Here is an 18,010-nt window from a genome sequence, read left to right as displayed (position 1 = left end):
TTGCTCCGGGCTCCTATCCCTTCGCTCCTTGGGCCGTATGCTCGGGAGTTGCTCCATGGTTTGGTTCCGTCACTCCTTGGCTCCAAGCTTGGGAGTTTGGCATCGTTCCTTCGTTCAATGGCCCAAGGCCCTGAACCTCGGGTTCCACACCACGTTCCTTTGGACACGTGGCATGTGATATGTAGCATCTGTCATGTGGCACAAAGAGGGTTTATGTTCTGCTTCGTGGTGTTATCCTATGGTAAATCACCATAGGATAAAGGGTAAAAACCACATATGCTACATTTGGTATTGGTTTGCTTTCCCAATTTTATAATATATAGTTTGTTTAAGAGGCATTTTATTTAGTGGAAGGGTATTAATTATTGCACCAAGTTGGATTGCACCAAGATTTGATATGACATTCAATAAGCCAATCCTCTAGAAATTGTATATATATAATAGCTTAAGCACTTTATATAAAAGGATCAAAAACAAGTTACACCACTTACAAATCTACTAATGCCTTTTTCTGATATTCTTTCAGATCTTGGCTCATTAACTAGAAAGTTCTAATTGCCTTTTATCCTTCCAAAAGGAGGTGATGTTGTAAAGTCTTGTAATTTGCAGAAAATCCAATTTTTCCAGCTCCAACAACATTGTCTAATGAAGCATTGGTTTCCAATAATACAGGCTTCTTATACAAATAGATTGCAATTTTGTTTTATATAATCAAAATAATTATCTCTGCAACTAGTAAAAATGGTAGAAGTACATTATGCATTTCCATTGCACCTTTCACTAGACAAATATTAAATAGATTCACTAGTTAAGGGGATTCTTGTATTTTTCAAGTTACCAATCTAGGAAATTTACTTATGCAATGCAGTAATGTGCTTAGCTCTAAAACCATTTCATCTGGAAACTGGGTTTTACAGATTGGCCTTTAGTGAATACATACAGTCAAATAACAAAGAGCATATATTGCAATTGGAATTGGAGAAACTTCCATTATGTACTTCCAAGAATTGTCAACTCTTTGGACATATACTAGGAAGGGAATGGTTTGGTTCTGGAGAACAAGACATTAAATTGTGATGATGGAGACTCATGTTAAACTACTTAAAAATCATCTAATTATAATATAGCACTCCCGCATTACCTTAACGGGTTATGGCTCTCCCGTTAATTTGATCCAGCCATTGGCAACCGTCAGATCGAGTCAGTTTCTCTACGAGAACGTGGCTGACAACTGCCAGGTTCTCCAGAACCTAGCTACCAACAGCCAAGTTCTAAAGAACCAAGCTACCAATTCTGGAGAACCCTACTATCCTCGAATAACATTTTTCCACATGTCTGTTAACAGTCTCGCCACAACCTGTTAAGGCTGTTCCCAGGCACGACCTCGCTCGTTCCCTCCAGAACGTGCTCGCCGGGCTAATGCTTGGCTCACCCGTTCTGGGTGGGAATGTGCTTGCCCTACCCGGGAGCTGCCTCTTAACAGGCTGTGGCGAAACCATTAACAAACACATGGAAAAATGTTATTCGAGGATGAAAGGGTTCTCCAGAATTGGCAGCTGGTAGCCTGGTTCTACCTGGCAACTGGCAGCTGGGTTCTGGAGAACCTAGCACTCTCTTTGCAATGTCTCTGGAGCTCCAACCATCAGGGAGGCGGTAACAAATCAATTCATTGCTCAAATGCATGCTCTGCAAAAAAAAAAGCTTTTAGTCAAAGAGGTCGATATAAGGAAACAAACTGAGATTTACCTCTGTCGCCGTTGAGCATGCGTTTAGAGGTTTACAAGGTCTTTTCCTGCTTCGCTTCAATCTGGCACGAACTTATGAACCATTCCAGCTTGATCCGTCCAACTACGCCCCGTCTTGGCCCAGGCCTGTGCTGCGATTCTCATCTCTTCCACCACAGACTGCTCTTTCCACATTCCTGTGCTGCGGTAAAGGGCCGCCATAAGCATGTAGCTCGCAGCATCCTTCTCGTCGATTTCCAGCAGGGCCTCGAATGCGATCCTCCCGACCGCCACATTTTTCCACTTCACGCAGGCACCTAGGACCGTCATCCATGTCACGGCACTCGGCTTAAAAGGCATCTCGTCCACCAATGCTAGAGCGGCATCCAATTCGTTGGCTCGTCCCAGGATATCCACCATGCAGTGGTAGTGCTCGATGAAAGGTTTAATCCTGTATTTCGATATCATTGCGCGGAAAAGCTTTTTTCCCGTCTCCACGAGGCCGCCATGGCTGCAAACTGTAAGAAGACAGACGAAAGTTATTCCGTCTGGCTGCAAGCCTTCGTCTTGCATCATATAAAAGAGATCGAATACCTGTTCCGTGTCTCCTAGCTGACTGTATCCTGCCATAAGCGCTGTCCAAGTTTCCAAAACTCTCCCAGAAACCGAGTCAAAAACCAGATGAGCGTCGACCAAACTCCCACACTTTCCGTAGGCGTGAAGCAAGCATGTAACTAGAACCGCATCCGTCTCAAGGCTGGAGCTGCAGACACGAGCGTGGACATATTTTCCAGCTTGCAGCGATGCCTCACTCCCGCAAGACTTTAGAGCAGCAGCGAAAGTCCGGCCATCTGGTTCTTCCAAGAGTGATCTGTCTGAATCCATTTCTGCCAGCAGATCTAACCCGAGCTTCCCTTCCTGATTTTCTGCGTATCCCAGCATCAGAGCGTTGTAGGAAACCAGAGTCCGGAGCGGCATCCTGTCGAACACCTTGCGCGCGTCAGCTGTGACCCCGCATTTCCCATACATGTCGATGGTAGTGTTGGCTACGAAGATGTCCGTATGGAAGCCTTTTCGTCTTGCTAGCGAGTAGACTGCCATGCCCCTCTCCAGGCTTTTCACCTTCACCATCTTGCCATCCAGTTCTCTGTTCTCTTCTCTATAAGCCAAGTTTGTGCAAGCTTTCAAGGCAGCAACGCAGCTGAGCGAGTCTGCTCGACCGCTCATCCGAGCGAACGACTCCAAAGCCTGCTCTCCGTCACCACTGTCTACGTACCGCAATATGAGAACGTTCCAAGACACCACGTCTCGATTTGGCATCCTCTCAAACGCCTCTCGAGCATCGAGCAAGCTCCCACATCTGGCATACATGTCCACCAGAGTGCTGGCCAGGTACATGTTCTCCACGAAACCGAGCTTTGCAGCTCGAGAGTGCAATGCCAGACCCTTTTCCAGGCTCCTCATCTTGACAATCCTTCCATCAACCTGCTGTCCCTCTTCGGCCTCGGCTAGATTCGTGCAAGCTTTCAGAGCAGCGACGTAAGTTCGAGCATTCGGTGCGCAGGGCCCTCGTTCTTCTTGAATCGACGAGAAGAGCGCTAGAACCAGCTCCCCTTCCCCATTCTCGGCGTATCCCATGAGCAGCGACGTCCAAGACACCACATTGTGGAACTTAATCCTGTCAAAGATCCTGCGAGCTTCCACCATGCTCCCACACTTGGCATATAAGTTGACGAGCGTGTTCCCGACGAAGATATCCGTGTCCATCCCACCCAACTTCGCAGCTTCATAGTGAATCGCCATTCCCTTCTCCAGTGCTTGGAGCTTCAAGCTCTTACCTCCAACTCTCTTGCCATCTTCAGCCTCGGCCATTTTGATGCACGCCTGGACAGCAGCAACCAAACTCCTGGCATCTGGAGCGTAGTCGAGCTGTATCATCCGCTGGAAAAGCTCCAGAGCTAGCTCCGGATGCCCGTTCTCGGCATAGCCAAACATCAAGGCGGTCCACGAAGCTGCGGTGCGAGCTTTCATGGCGTCAAAGACCTTGCGAGCGTCGGCCATGCTTCCACACTTCGCATACATGTTGATGAGGCTGTTTGCAACGTAGAAGTCGGAGATATCGCCACTGCTAGTGGCATCGGCGTGAATGATCCTGCCCTGCTTGAGATCCTTGGAGTTGCTGCAAACCTTCAATGCAGCTAGAATCTTTTCTACCCTCACGAGCTGCCCGTCGTCGCAGTACCTGAAACCTTGGCTGGATTCCCGGCAAGGAGCTCTCGAATTGGAGCTCCATGAAATCGAGGAGCTCCTCCTCCTCGCCAAGCACACCCGATGAGAACTGGCAGGATACTGGGTATCTCCCGAGAAGAAATGCTCTAGATCAAGAGTGCTGCTGCTCCACTGAGCAAGAAAAGCGTGAAATGCGATCCAAAGCGATCAAGAGAGCGCTTACATTCGTCGCCCCGGCCTTCCGCATGGAAATCTTTCACATCGCCATCGATAGCGGCACGATCATCCTCGCTAGCGCGACGCGCGATGGCCAAGAACCCTAAATATTGAATGCTCGTATGCGGCATTCGTTTGAATTCGCCAAAACCCAGTCGCCTGAGAGTCGCGCGCTACTCCTCCACGAATTCTCTGAGGTATCAAGCTCCGCCATGGCTAGAATCGCCAGGATCCCCAGCAAACAACGCTACATTCGCCTCTATTCTCCGCCAATGCAGCAGCTCGAGGGATCTCCTCCGCGGAAGGCAAATCCACGCCGAGCTCCAGGTGATGGGCTCCGAACGCGACACATTCCTGGGAAATCTCCTCGTCCGGATGTATGGTACCTGTGGCTGCCTCCGCGATTGCTTCTCGGCATTCGCGAGGATCCAGCGCCGCAACGCCTTCTCCTGGAACATCATCATCACTGCGTGCATCCAAAACAATGCTGTGGGTGAATCGAAAGGGCTTTTTGATAGAATGCCGGAGCGCGACACTATCACCTGGAATTCTCTCCTTTCAGCATATGCCCAAAGAGGGCATTTGGAAGAAGCAAATGATTTATTCTACATGATGCCCGAAAGGGATTACATGTCCTGGAATACTTTGATTCAAGCCTCTGCTAGTAGTAATTTAGATCTCGCTCAAGAAATATATCATTATATGCCAGAGCACAGCCACGTTTCTTGGTCTGTTATGCTTACAGCATATGCCAATTTTGGGCATCTTGACAAAACGAGATCTTTGTTTGACTCTATGCCAGAAAGAAATCTTATTTCGTGGACGGCTATGGCTGCTGGCTATGCCCAAAATGGCTATCTTCAAGAATCTTACAGCGTGTTCCTGAGGATGCCCCAGAGAAATCTTGTCTCGTGGAACGCAATGCTCCAAGCAAATGCCGGTGTAGGTCAATGCGAGGAGATCTTCTCCACGATGCCGGAGCGCGACGTTTTCTCGTGGACGGCGATGATCACAGTCTATGGCGAGTTTGATGATCCTCACAAAGCAAGGAGATGCTTTGATTTGATGCCGCATAAGAACGTTGTCTCGTGGAGTGCGATGTTCCAGGCGTATGCCCAGCACGGGCATGCAGAACCCGCTAAGCAATTGTTTGAAAGGATGCCTTCTCACAGCTCGATGACACTAAACTCCGCTCTTCAGCTCCAAATTCTTTGCGGAAATGTTCAAGAAGCCAGGAAGTTTTTTGATTCCATGCCACTCCAGGATTCCGTATCGTGGACTATAATGGTTTCGGCGTATGCCCAAGGCGGGCATATCGAGCAGGCCAAGAACCTGTTTGAGTCTCTTCCTTGGAAGAGCCTAGCTTGCGAAAATGCGATGCTTCAGGCGTACTCCCTCAATGGCGACCTTGAAAATGCGAAGCTTGTGTTTGATCGCATGACTAAGAGGGACGTTGTCTCGTGGACGACTATGATCGGAGCGTATGCCCAAAACGGGTATGCCTTCAATGCGAAATCACTGTTTGATCGCTTTGAGCGGAAGAACATCATCGCCTGGACAGCCATGGTCCACGCTTACTCGCAGAACAAGAGCTTTGATCTCGCGAGAGAGATGTTTGAGAGAATGCCGCAGCACGACGTTGTTGTGTGGACAATCATGGTGGCGGCCATGTCCGACAGCGAGATGATAGAAAATGCTCAAGAATTCTTCCTCGGAGCTCCCCAGAGGAACGTTTTCTTGTGGAACGCGATGATCCAAGCGTATGCCCAGAACGGCCGCCTCCACGAAGCGGAGGATCTCTTCCAGAAACTCCCCAAGCGCGAAGTCTCCTCGGTCATCACCATCATCACAGCGTATGCTCAAAACGGGAGAATCGATGCTGCGATCCGAGCTTTCAAGTGTCTCAAATACCACAGCGCTGTGTGCTGTACGGTGATGATCTTAGCCTACGCGCAGAGCGATCGGTTCCTCGACGCCAAGCGACTCTTCGAATCGATGCCCGACTCGGAGAAGACCACCGTGTGTTGCAACGCGATGCTCCAGGCCTGCGCCATTGCTGGAGCGGCGAGAGAAGCAGGCGAGCTCTTCGAATCCATGTCTCACAGAACTTCCATCACCTGGACGACGATGATCTCGGCCTACGCTCAAGCCGGGGACACGACTAAAGCCACCGAGATCTTCCAGCGAATGGACCACCGCATGAACGTCGCGGCCTGGAACGCGCTCATCGCCGGGTTCGTCCACAACTTAGACTGGCGAGCAGCGATCAACGTCTTCCAGAAGATGGACCTCGAGGCCGTCAAGCCAAACTCCAAGACACTGCTCAGCGTGCTCGAGGCCGGGTCCATGGTGGCCAGCCTCAAAACTTGCGAGATCATCCACTCCTGCGTCGCGGAATCGGGCATGGAGCTCCAGACGATCGTTGCCAACAGCGTGATGAACATGTACGCCAAGTGTGGATCGCCGGGCCGAGCGTGGAAGCTCTTCCAGAGCATGCCTCACCGGACGGAAGTGTCGTGGAGCATCGCGATCGCGGCTTTCGCTCAAAATGGTGGCTGGAGGAGAGCTTTGGAGATCGTCCAAGCCATGGAGCTCGAGGGGGTCAAGCCCAGCAGCGTCACCTTTGTGAGCATCCTCTCGGCTTGCAGCCATGCCGGATTGCTTGGACGAGCACAGGAATACTTTGCTTCCATGCGAGCCGACTATAACATCTGTCCCAGGGAGGATCACTATGTCTGCATGGTGGATCTCTTGGGACGAACTGGCCAGCTCCAGGAGGCCGAGGATCTGATCGGAGTTATGCCGGTGGATATCAAAGCATTGTCGAGTGATCCCGCAACTTGGACGACTTATCTGGCCGCTTGCAAGAGCCATGGCGATGGACCTCGAGCATCGCGAGCTGGCGATAGAATTTATCGCTTGGATCCGGAGAATGCACTACCGTATGTTCTGATATCGAATCTACACGCGGAAGCAAGCTGCGGTTGATTGCATCTTGAACACAACTTATCTCGTGGGTTTCTTCTTGCCAGCTATGGTTCTCTTCTTGCCTTTGCGAGTCCGGCAATTGTTTCGTGTTCTTTGGCCTCGGACTGGCAATCCGGCAAGGTGTCGCAACCCCCGATAGCACTTGATATCGATCAAACGCTGGATGTTGAGCTGGTTGAATCGCCGCTGCAAGAGTTTTGATCGATCAACCTCCAGAGAAGGCAAAAAGAAAGAAAGAAAGCTCACAAGGTCTCCTTCGATCATATACTTGCCAACTTCGTCGCGGATCTTGGAGAGCTCCTTCTCGGACAGCTCTTGCGTTTTCTTGTTTAGAATCCCAGCGTCGAGAAGAACTTGCCTGGCGGTTGTCTGGCCGATGCCGTGGATGTACTGGAGCGATGTCTCGATGCGCTTGTTGTTTGGGATTTCCACATTCGCGACGCGCGCGTTCCGGATCGTCAGTCGCCCTCGAGCAAACTAAGAGAATCGGCAAAGCTTGATCACTCGCTGATAGATCGATCGTGTTGTGCTTACTCTTAAGATAAGTAGTACCTGGGGAGAGGATGGATCGAAAGCAAAGCGCCCATCACGGTGGAAAGCTGGGAGTCGTGCTCTCCCGATACCGCCACCACCGATCATCGCCGCCACAGCCATCAAGCATCAGAAAAAACCCTCTTTGCGGTTTTTCCATGAGAAGGCGATGAAGAACTCCATGAATCGTGGGTTTGGGTTATGTTTGCGCGATCCATCAGCCACATTTCCGACGAGAAATCGATCGCCTCTCTCCTCCGGCAGTGCAAATCGTTGCCACAGGCACATCGTCTCCACGACCAGGTCCTCAGCGATGTCTCTCTCCAAGGCAATCTCTACTTGGGCAATCTCGTCGTGCAAATGTATGGCAGCTGTGGAAGTGCGATCCATGCCCATTCAGCGTTCGATCGCCTCTCTCGACGCAATAAGTTCTCGTGGAACATTCTGCTTAGTGCATATGCTCACAACGGGCATCTGGAGTCGGCAAAGATAGCGTTTGAGAGAATGCCGAGTCGAGATGTGGTTTCCTGGAATTCGATCATTGCATTTTTCTCACAGAAAGGAAAACTAGAAGAAGCAAAAGATTTGTTTCACTTGATGCCTGAGCCAAACACTGCCGCATGGAATGTTATGATTCAGGCACATGCCCAATCTGGGCATCTTGACGTTGCTAAAGGTCTTTTTGATCAAATGCCTTCTCGCGACTTTATCTCCTGGACAACGTTGATGAATTCGTACGCCGATATGTCTAACCTTGACGGTTGCCAGGAAGTGTTTGACAATCTTCCAGAAATCAGTCTCATGGCCGGAACGATTATGATGCAAGCATTTGCTGCCAAAGGCCATGTTTCTCACGTAAAGTCACTCTTCGACTCCATGCTCGAGAGAGATTCTGTTCTCTGGAACGTTTTCATCGCTGCGTTCTCCAGCAGTACAGGCTTCCAAGTCGCCAAGACGGCCTTCGATATCATGCCGCACAGAAGCGTTGCGTCTTGGAACTCGATGATCCAAGCGTACGCCTCGGGTGGTCATTTTGATCACGCGAAAGCTCTCTTCCAGACCATGCCTCACCGCGATCTCTTTACCTGGAACGCCATGATCCAGCTCTTTTCATCCAAGGGACTTCTCGAGGAAGCTAAAGTGCTTTTCACCGTCAGCCCCCAGAGAGACATAGTCTCCTGGAACACACTTCTCCAAGCGCTTACGCACAACGCCAGTCTCGCAAGCGTCAAGCTCGCCTTTCAACGAATGCCCAGCCACAACCAAATCTCTCTCAACGTCATGATCCAAGCCCACGCCGTCAATGGTTCCCTGGAAGACGCAAGGCAAGCTTTTGACAAAATCCACCACCGCGACCCAGTCTCCTCCAGCTCCATGATTGCGGCATATTCACAGAGTGGTCGAGTGGACGACGCCAGAGCCGTGCTCGAAGATACCATCTCTCACGCCTTCGCCCAAGGTGCCGTTGTCTCGTGGAACGCCATGATCTCGGGCTATGCCCGAAACGGGCATACCAAGTTGGCCATGGACGTCTTCCGGCTCATGGACTTACATGGCGTGAGCCCCGACTCCGTGACATACATCGCCATCTTCGATGCGTGCTCCAGGATCGCGAACGCCGAGGAAGGCAGCGCGTTCATCGCCAGCATCGTCCACCCGGGGATCCTCCAGGACAGTGTCGCGGTGGGAAACGCGGCGCTCACCATGTATGGTCGATCCGGCCTCGCCGCCGGCGCCTGGTCCGTGTTTCAGCAGATGCCCGTCCGGGACTCGGTCTCCTGGAACGCAATGCTCACGGCATTCGCTCGCAACGGCCACGGCGAGGCCGCGCTCGACGTCTTCCTCGCCATGGAGCTCGAGGGACTCGTCCCGGACATCATAACTTTCGTGAACGTCCTCTCGGCCTGCAGCCACGCCGGGCTCCTCCACCGAGCTAGGGGCTACTTCCACTCGATCTCCTGCGACTATGGCCTCACTCCCATCTACGATCACTATGTCTGCCTCACGGATCTCCTCGCGCGGAGTGGGAGACTCGTGGAGGCCGAGGAGCTCGTCAACTCGATGCCATTCGAGCCAAACTACGAGGCTTGGATGGCGCTGCTGGGCGCTTGCCGGAGCCACGGCGATGTACGGCGAGGTAACCGAGCCGCCGGCTTCTTCGTCCAGGCCGGCGTGGATGCCGAGTCTCCGTACGTACTCCTCTCCCATCTCTATGCCGAGGCTGGCAGCAAAGACGACGTTTTAGTTATCCGGAAGGCGATGAGACGCAAGACCAAGCTCGATCAATCTCCAGTGATCTTGGGCGGACTTTATCGATAGTTCCTTGTATGATAGTATCACCATTTTTTATCTGGAGAGAGTGATCCATCCACAGTAAGTTAGTACCAGCACGATGTCGATCACATCAATCTCCAGTGCTCGCTGATTAGCAAAAGTTTCCGGGCGGATCACGATCACACATACCTCCAACGCATGTGATTTGTCCCACTCTTCGTCTAGTCTTTAATCGATCATTGTTAAAAACAAATACTCCCTCTCACGGCATTGATTTTAAAACACACACTTTAGCTTGTTTATGCCCAGAATTCTCCTGTTTGTCCCGATTAGTGTGTGTGTTGTGACTCTATCATTCATCCATCGTGCAATGAGCCTTCTTCCATTCCTCCTGACCCTCTTGGGTCGCCATCGCTAGAGCTCGGCCTTTTGTCCCCATTTGGCTGTCATCTCCTGGGGTGTGTGGCAGAGAAACAAGGACACGCCTCAAACTTCTTACCTTCTAATGGCCTCATATTTTGTCAACTACATGATATAAAACACCATAGCAAATGGAAACGCGTGATCGACACTAAATGGAACCATAGCATGGACGTTGAGATAAACTTCCCACCATAGCCACACAAAGTGATCGCCACGCGTCAGTTCCCAACCACATTGCGTGTGTTTTCTAGTCGCCCTAACTGTACCTGTGGAAGTCCTCCCGCAAATGGGAACGCGCCATCTGTCCCACCATCTCCCCCGTCCCGTCCCAGACATGGATCTTATCTTGCGGAACAGGTGCTCAAGCCGCGCTAATCCCGCGGACACGCGTCATGTCGCGATTGAGTCAACTTCTAGAAAGGACACGCGGCGGATTGCTATACGTGAGCAAGCAGACAATACGCAAGAATCCAATTTGTCACATCAGTAAACATACGGCGCCCGCAATGTATGTCCACCGGTATACACCGGTTGGTGGTGGCGGCCACACCGGCACGTCACTCTTCCCGCCTGACAGGTGTCCTGATACGCACTGACCTAAATCGTGGCTTAGTCACTAACTTGGTGACGTGGCAATTAAACCCTCCGAGGTTAAGGGGTGCTTTTATACGATCTCCTCCATAGCCAGAAATTCGTGGAAGCGGAAGAAGAAGAGGAGGAAGAGAAGGCGGCGAGAGAGCGATTTTTTGGCGGCGCTCGAGGAATGATCTGTGGCGGCGACTGACAATACACTCCCAATTCCTTCCCTGGCATCTCCAGATCCCTTTCATGCTTCCTATCTGAGATCTTGGCAGGCATTCTACCGCCCGCGGCGTCGACGACGAGTTTTAGGTCTGTATGCTTGCCATGGCATTCTTCCATCCTTGCATTTGGTGTGAGAATCTGTGACCCAGCCAAGAGAGAGATTTCTCTTCTTTTTCCTCCTCCCTTCCTAATTCGCAGCCTCCGTATTGAAAATCCTTGTAGCTCTGTTGACCTCTAGGCTCTCTTTCCTGTCCCTGGATGCATCAAAGCTCCTCCATCCCTTTTTTTTTCCTTGCTCGTCTTTGATTAGTCTAGTAGCCCCTGCGTAGCCTCCCATCTGAGGAGCTTCTTTTCTCCGCTTTCCTCTGGACTCCATCCCTTGTGCTTAGCTCCGTTTCTTAGATCCTGCAAAGAAAAAAGGAAAAGCACCCGACTTCTCACTGATCCTCTCGCACATATATACCTCATCTTCATTTGCTTGCGCTTCTTGCTGCATTGCCTTGTACAAGTCACAAGCTTACAAGTTGGTAGAGTGCCTGCTTACATCCCAGACCAGGATCTCCTCGTTTCTTCTACTAAAATCCATAGATCTTCAAGGCTCATCTTCTTTTCTCTCCATACTTCTCAAGCAGCTCTTCTTTCCTTCCATTTCTCGCAAGCCTTCCTTCTTTCCCCTTCCCTTAGAAGATCTTCTTCTTTGCTTCGCAAGTAAGCCAGTCGCCACAGAAGAACCAACCTTAGATCATCAGCCAACGTACAAATCCAGTTGGCAGCGTAGTGTATGGCAAGAAATTCCGCGAGCATGGCAACAGCTACCGCCGAGTTACCCATCGCAGCTAGATTCGACCGGGAGTTTGCGTTCGACGGGGACCTCGCGAGAACGTTGGAGCACTTTGACAATGTGGAAGCTCTAGCACGATTGGAGCTTCCGGACAGCTCCGACTCGTCGTCAAGTTCCTCGTCGTACGAAGAAGAAGGAGCCGGCTATGTTGCTGAGGGGTTCCACGGTTACCAACAACAACAGCCGTCGCCGCCACTCTATCACCACCATCATCATCAGCTTAATGTTGGAGCTAGCTCCTCGAGCAGTGGCGACGTGTTCGACACCTCCACTGCGGGATCCACGACACCGTCTCCCTCGAGAGCTCAAGCCGGAAACGTTGGAATCGCGGGTGGGGCTGGCGTCTGGCCCGTCCCACACCAGCAGGTTCCTCTTCCGGCGGCCGCTTGCGATCATTTCGTTGGAGCGAGCGGGCCAACAATGGTCTTGTCACCGACGTCCACGTCTGGAGCACCAGAGGTTCCGCCTTGGTACCCCGAGAGCATCGCTCGAGCTCCACTTTTCATGACGCAAGCGATCCATGAGGAAGGAGCGTCACAGCTCGAGCAGATTCGAGCATGGGGTCAGCAGCAGCAACAACAGATGCTACTCATGCATCAAAGACAGAATCACGTCTTATTTCATCAACAGCAGACACATCAACAACAGCAGCAGCAACAACAACAGCACCACCACCAAGCAGCTGATCGGAAAAACTCCCAGCTACTAAACCATCAGCAACAGCAGCAGCAGCTTAGATACTGGAGTGAGACTTTGAACCTGAGCCCGAGGGGCCAGTCCATGAAGCACGTAAGCAAGGATCGCAGGCTTGGAGTCGGGCCCTCGAAGCTGTATAGAGGAGTGAGGCAGCGGCACTGGGGGAAGTGGGTGGCGGAGATCCGCCTGCCGAGGAACCGAACCAGGCTCTGGCTAGGAACGTTTGACACGGCCGAAGACGCAGCCTACGCGTATGACCAGGCAGCTTACAAGTTGAGAGGCGAGTATGCACGCCTCAACTTTCCACAGATTCAACATATATATCGTGCACAGCAGCAAGAAGCAAGTAAGTCCGGGTGGAGTGGACAAGATCAAGGAGGAGGAGGAAGTAGTACGACGTTTCAATCGACTCTAGAAGCGAAACTACAGGCGATTTCTCAGCAGACTGCATCGAAGCTGGATGCATCCAAACCAACGACAGCAGCGGCTAAAGTTAAGGCTCAGAAGGACGTAGCGGAGGAGGACCTCGTGGAAGCGATTCCAGTCAACAAGGAGGTGCTAGCTACAACATCACTAAGAACAGCGACGGCAAGAACAGGAGCCGGCTACGCAAGCGCTCCTTGCGTCTCCCCAACGAGTACTACTACTGGCGATGGCGACAGCTGCTATCACCGTGCGATGGCTACCCCCGATAATTTTTCAACAACCACCACTACCACCGACGCAGGCTCTCTCCTCGAGCTCGCGGGCTCTAGAGGAGAAAAAGCTCTCGCGTCTGTGGTGTGTAGCGAAGAATTATTATCGCCGGGGGCCGGATCACTGGTGAATAGCTCCGTCGCCACCACCGCCAGTGGTGGCAACGTGTGGGCGGACATTGATAATCTGCTCACAAACGCTCCAAGCATCGAGCTTGAGGATCTCTCCTGGGATGTTCATCGCCTCCGCCGTCCCTTCTAAGCAACGAACAGCTGCTGCTGCTCTTGGCTGCCGAGAAGAACCACTCTAGCAAAGTCACTACTACTACTACTACTACTACTACTACTACTACTACCAGTACGACCACGCACAGTACTACTAGACTGGGGCTGTGGAAAGCCAGCAACTAGTATCGAGGAGGATACAACTAACAAAACAACGTCAACAACAGGACACGAGGATACGAGTGATCCTCTGGAGCAACAACTAGAGAGAGCGCTGCTGCTGCTGCTGCTGGCTGGTTACCACCACTCTCAAAAGTTCCAAAGTTCCAACAATGGTGAGTCTGAGATCCCCATCGCAACCAGCGGGGATCTCCTCCGAGGTGAGCATTACGATTACGCTACTATGTAAATACTACATAGGTAGCTAGAGGAGCAGGAGTCATCCCTACGTCGAGTCTTCTCTTTTTTCCTCCGTTTTTTTTCCTTTCCGGTACCTTTCCTTCAGTATAGAGTAGTAAGTAAGCAGGAGAGTGGAAAAGCTCTCCGAGCAAAGCGATCCTTTGCTTTGCTTGCAGTGCACTAGGAAGTAGTGTTTGTTCTCTAGACAGGCATGGTTAGAGTGGAGCGTAGCTATGGAGAGTCCCTCCCACCAGGAAGAAGGCTTTGTTTTGTTAAAGGCCAACTTGGTGATGGATCTCCCGTCCTTCCTGTTAGAGCGAGTAGTGTTTTGCCAGGCAAAAGTAGCGGTAGTAGCAGTAGCCGCCATAGTCCTTTTCTCCCCTTTTTTTTTTTTTTTTAAGGGGTGAGTGCTTTTTGTCAATCTCTATCCCCTTCTCTTTAGCTGGCGCGTTCTTTTCTGGCCAGCGACCATAAATTTATGTACATACAGTTCTATCCAGACGCTTATAAAAAATGTGTAAGCTTTACCAACTGGTCTAAGATCTACGAGACAAAAGAATGGAAGCTCTATCCAAACTTAAAAATCGCACAAACAACAGGAAAATTGCATTTTTCCCCTCTCTGAACAGTGATCCAAACAGTGATCCGTCGTGCTCTTGTAGTAGCAAATACGACGAAGTAGCAGAAGAATAGCTAGCTCGTCCCGCGCGATTTGATGTCGAAAAAGCAAAATCCTGTCAGTGTACAATGTAAGTCGCATTCTGCGTGCTGGATCAAATCTCTGCGCAGCAGCTTCCGCGCAGAAACAAGTTGGAGCAGCAAGACACGATCAGGAACAAGTTCCTCTCCGAGGCTGAGAGCTGCGAAAAGAGACCCCCGGCTTTACTGCTACCACCCAAAGCCAAACTTCTTTCACTTTTTCGTCCTCGTTACTTATTGGTAAGAGAGCTCCCTGAATCCTCTCCTGGAACAAAACTGCGGATAAGCTCGAGCTTTCCTGCGTGCGCTGTAAATCGTCAAGCACCAGCTGGATCGACACACACAGTAGCTCGTCGGGCAAAAGAGCACGAAAAACTTAGTAAAAAAAGAAAACTTTGGGAGACAAGCTTGCAACTTACACTGTTCATGTAGACACTTACAAGTTGTTATGGCTCCATGCCTTGTGCTTTGAAATACAGCGCTGCGACTGCGAGGCCCAGGCCGTGCTCTTGAGCGAAGCATTTGGTGCTAAAGTTGCTCCGGATGACGGGCGCGAGTGCCATCATGGGCCTGCTTTGCTTGAATAAACAAAACGTGTACCTGTGCGTGCCTGCTGGTGGCTTTGGTCTCTCATATGGCAGCACCCCTTTCCCTGTCAACGAGGAACACAGACCAAAGCAACGAATGCATTAGTGCGCTCAAATAGTAGTTGCTCGTCGAGAAAAACTATCACTCTCTTTTGTGTAGATTTTATTTTCTCGCTCGCGCATGGAGGAAAGAAATGCGGCTTACCTTTGCTTGGATCTGTTCCTCCGGGAATATCAGTCACCAGCCTACCAAGGAAAGCGTGAGATTTTTCTTTCTATTGTTTTCTACGGCTCTTCGTTTTAGTGGAAGTGATGATTCTGGCATAAAGCCGCGCTGCTTTGCTGCTGCTTACCAGTGAAGATATTCCCCCAGTGATGGCTCAGCCGGACTTGGAGCATCAGGATCCGTCATCACCTGAATAGAGAAGCACGATCTCTTTTAGAAAAATTTCCAGCAAAGAATGCGACTATACCCAGGCCTAGAAGAATCGCGAGAAAGAGCGAGGAAGGGAGCTTTACCAGCGTGAAGAGAGAGCCATCATCGAAGTTCCCGGCGATCTGCACGTTTGGGGGCGAACTTGTGGCAAAGGGTGCGAGCTCGCACCCGTTTGTGACCTGATCCTTACCGTAGTAGACCGCCATCTCGCAGCACGGCACGAAATCGTCCACCACGTCCGGGATGATCCCGCCCAGGATGAGCGGATCCAGCGCATTCACGTCCTCGCGGTGTCTGCTCTCTGGCTGCTCCATATATTGAGGAAACTCCTTTTAGGGTTCTTTCCTTCTACGCGGCCGCGCCATATATTGCCACGTGTTGATTTCAAATTTTTTCACTATTAAAGGCAGAGATTCATCAATGGCGCATCATCCATTGAGCATTGCGAATTTTGGGCAGAGGACCGCAAATTCAGATGGCTCCTGATGATCTGAGTGACATAGAGGAATTATATATTTCTCTCTCCTTTTCTTAGATGGAATAACTCTTTTTTCCAAGTTGGAACTTTTTGTCAGCAATTGCAAACCTGGATCTAGTAAAGCCCAAGAAACTCTTATAGACAGCATTGTGGTATCAATATAGGTAGTGGTGAGCTTCTAAGATGGGCATCTAGAACTTGTCAAGAAGAACAGTTACTTTCATTTATATTAGTATAATTTTTTTTCAATTATTTAAATGAAGCTATATAAGTGCGAAAAGAGAATACAAGAAATGTGTATATTCATTAGCCCAAAAACTCTAATTTATATAATGATGAAAGACCATTAGAGTTCTTTTGTGGATGGGTTGAGATCTAAAAGAACATTAGGAGGAGGCATCAATGGATCTATAAGTGGTGTCAATTGTTCTTGATCACTTTGTACAAAGTATTTTAGCCATTGTACATGCACAATTTCTAAAGGATTGGCTTGCTAGATGTCATGCTGAACCTTATAAACTTACAGTCCAACTTGCCACAACACATGATATAGACCTTTTCACTAAGCAAGGAGCCCTTTAGATAAACCATATACTGTAAGATGGGAAAAATGGACTAATACCAAGAAATCCATTTTGTACTCCGTAAATGGATGATGATGAGAGTTGTAACATCATTGTTATTCCACTTGTACATAGCCTAAATATTCGATAGACTTTACTTGGATAAGTGGAAAAATGCTCATCGAATATTAATCCCACGACTTAGCATTAGTAGCCCATGGCAATCATGAAAGTAAACCCAACTCCATTGGCAATATTAGATTATGATTATATAAGAGTTTATATGGTGAAGCACCAATAGAATTTTGCACCTCTATAATATACACATACTGAAAAGATGGCAAATAACCATCCCAATCCAAATGCTGAAAATTTATATACTTTGCGATCATCCCTTTGAAGGTCTAAACGAGCTGTTCCACAAAACCATTTGACTGTGGATGATAAGCGTTGGTGAAAGTGTGGTATATCCCCAACCGAGACGTCAAAATATGAAATGCCTCAACCATAAGTACAGGACTATTATCCGAAAGAATCTACTCCAGACAGGAATGCTGGAACACCACTTAATTGAAAAGGAAGTATCTAATAGTAGTTGTAAATACACTAGCAAGAGCATTGACTTCCACTTAGTGAGTCAAGTAGTCAGAAGCAATAATGACATACCCATTACTAATAGTTGATTGTGGAAAAAATTCTATAAAATCAAACGCTACTAACTTAAATAGATAGGAAATTGCAATTAACTCCAACCATCCTTCCGTATCACAAGGGGGAATATTACGAGCTTCGCACTAAACACAATTATGCACATACCAAATAACATCACGTCGCATTTCCAGCCAATAGCCATAGTGACAGTATATTCAAAACTCATCCTATGATCACATGCACTACAAATAAAAAGACCTATGCAACTTCTTGGTCACATAGTAATATTCTATATACCCATCTAGAATAGGAAAATTATGGTAGGCATGGAGAAAGCATAGAATAAAGATTGAAAGCACCACCAACCATAAATTATCATCAGGATCTGTCCCCAGAAAATAAAGAAAACTATCCTCAAGGTGATATTGAGAATGTAAATGCTAAAATGGCAAGCTATCATCAAGTGATGCAAGATTCTTAAACCCATTGTAAAGCCTTCGAATCCACAACTCAATCTTTTGAGCCTCATGAATCTCATTAAGAGAAGGTAA

The 18,010-nt window shown here is 49.5% G+C and overlaps 7 protein-coding genes across 13 annotated transcripts in view; 4 read left to right on the top strand and 3 right to left on the bottom strand.

The window, feature by feature from the left end:
• LOC112346763 (pentatricopeptide repeat-containing protein At4g02750-like) overlaps nt 1–1,502 on the top strand; it is a 9,923-nt gene extending 8,421 nt beyond the window's left edge. Inside the window, exons 2-3 of the mRNA XM_024676355.1 lie at nt 1,179–1,238; nt 1,377–1,502. Of these exons, the coding sequence (XP_024532123.1) occupies nt 1,179–1,238; nt 1,377–1,502 (186 nt within the window). The remainder of the gene's footprint in view (nt 1–1,178; nt 1,239–1,376) is intronic.
• Nucleotides 1,499–4,244, bottom strand: LOC112346863 (pentatricopeptide repeat-containing protein At3g09040, mitochondrial-like). 3 transcript variants are annotated; one of them, XR_002992594.1, is made up of 3 exons: nt 4,177–4,244; nt 1,747–4,124; nt 1,499–1,686 (listed from the first exon to the last, which is right to left on the bottom strand). XR_002992594.1 is itself a non-coding variant. In XM_024676673.1 (3 exons), exons 1-3 carry the CDS (start codon nt 4,198–4,200, stop codon nt 2,264–2,266), a joined length of 1,839 nt encoding a protein of 612 aa, XP_024532441.1. In that variant the 5' UTR covers nt 4,201–4,244; the 3' UTR covers nt 2,229–2,263. The 3 variants fall into 3 exon arrangements, 2 of the variants coding, with proteins under 2 accessions (XP_024532440.1, XP_024532441.1); XM_024676673.1 differs by lacking the exon at nt 1,499–1,686 and having other exon boundaries at nt 2,229–2,272; nt 2,319–4,124; XM_024676672.1 differs by having other exon boundaries at nt 1,499–4,124.
• A 39-nt stretch (nt 4,245–4,283) lies between these two features.
• On the top strand, nt 4,284–7,200 carry LOC112346762 (pentatricopeptide repeat-containing protein At2g35030, mitochondrial-like). The gene has a single exon (XM_024676354.1). It carries the CDS (start codon nt 4,284–4,286, stop codon nt 7,155–7,157), a length of 2,874 nt encoding a protein of 957 aa, XP_024532122.1. The 3' UTR covers nt 7,158–7,200.
• LOC112346804 (30S ribosomal protein S13-like) lies at nt 7,134–7,905 on the bottom strand. 2 transcript variants are annotated; one of them, XM_024676488.1, is made up of 3 exons: nt 7,710–7,905; nt 7,404–7,634; nt 7,134–7,343 (listed from the first exon to the last, which is right to left on the bottom strand). In XM_024676488.1, exons 1-3 carry the CDS (start codon nt 7,809–7,811, stop codon nt 7,176–7,178), a joined length of 501 nt encoding a protein of 166 aa, XP_024532256.1. In that variant the 5' UTR covers nt 7,812–7,905; the 3' UTR covers nt 7,134–7,175. The 2 variants fall into 2 exon arrangements, with proteins under 2 accessions (XP_024532256.1, XP_024532255.1); XM_024676487.1 differs by having other exon boundaries at nt 7,134–7,634.
• A 287-nt stretch (nt 7,906–8,192) lies between these two features.
• LOC112346761 (pentatricopeptide repeat-containing protein At4g02750-like) lies at nt 8,193–10,007 on the top strand. The gene has a single exon (XM_024676353.1). It carries the CDS (start codon nt 8,193–8,195, stop codon nt 10,005–10,007), a length of 1,815 nt encoding a protein of 604 aa, XP_024532121.1.
• An 833-nt stretch (nt 10,008–10,840) lies between these two features.
• On the top strand, nt 10,841–14,572 carry LOC112346790. Its single transcript, XM_024676422.1, has one exon. It carries the CDS (start codon nt 11,971–11,973, stop codon nt 13,681–13,683), a length of 1,713 nt encoding a protein of 570 aa, XP_024532190.1. The 5' UTR covers nt 10,841–11,970; the 3' UTR covers nt 13,684–14,572.
• LOC9640017 (protein MOTHER of FT and TFL1) lies at nt 14,428–16,092 on the bottom strand. Of its 4 annotated transcripts, XM_024676425.1 has the most exons (6): nt 15,851–16,092; nt 15,685–15,746; nt 15,537–15,577; nt 15,345–15,396; nt 15,185–15,272; nt 14,428–15,009 (listed from the first exon to the last, which is right to left on the bottom strand). In XM_024676425.1, the coding sequence occupies exons 1-5, from the start codon at nt 16,079–16,081 to the stop codon at nt 15,191–15,193; spliced, it is 468 nt and encodes a 155-aa protein (XP_024532193.1). In that variant the 5' UTR covers nt 16,082–16,092; the 3' UTR covers nt 14,428–15,009; nt 15,185–15,190. The 4 variants fall into 4 exon arrangements, with proteins under 4 accessions (XP_024532193.1, XP_024532191.1, XP_024532192.1 ...); XM_024676423.1 differs by having other exon boundaries at nt 15,185–15,396; XM_024676424.1 differs by having other exon boundaries at nt 14,428–15,272.
• Between the last annotated feature and the right edge of the window lie 1,918 nt (nt 16,093–18,010).

This window comes from Selaginella moellendorffii, unplaced genomic scaffold (genome assembly GCF_000143415.4).
Source record: "Selaginella moellendorffii unplaced genomic scaffold, v1.0 SELMOscaffold_17, whole genome shotgun sequence".
Taxonomy (NCBI): domain Eukaryota; kingdom Viridiplantae; phylum Streptophyta; class Lycopodiopsida; order Selaginellales; family Selaginellaceae; genus Selaginella; species Selaginella moellendorffii.
The sequence above is the reverse complement of the archived record's forward strand: the minus strand, read 5'-3'. Positions and strand labels throughout refer to the sequence as shown.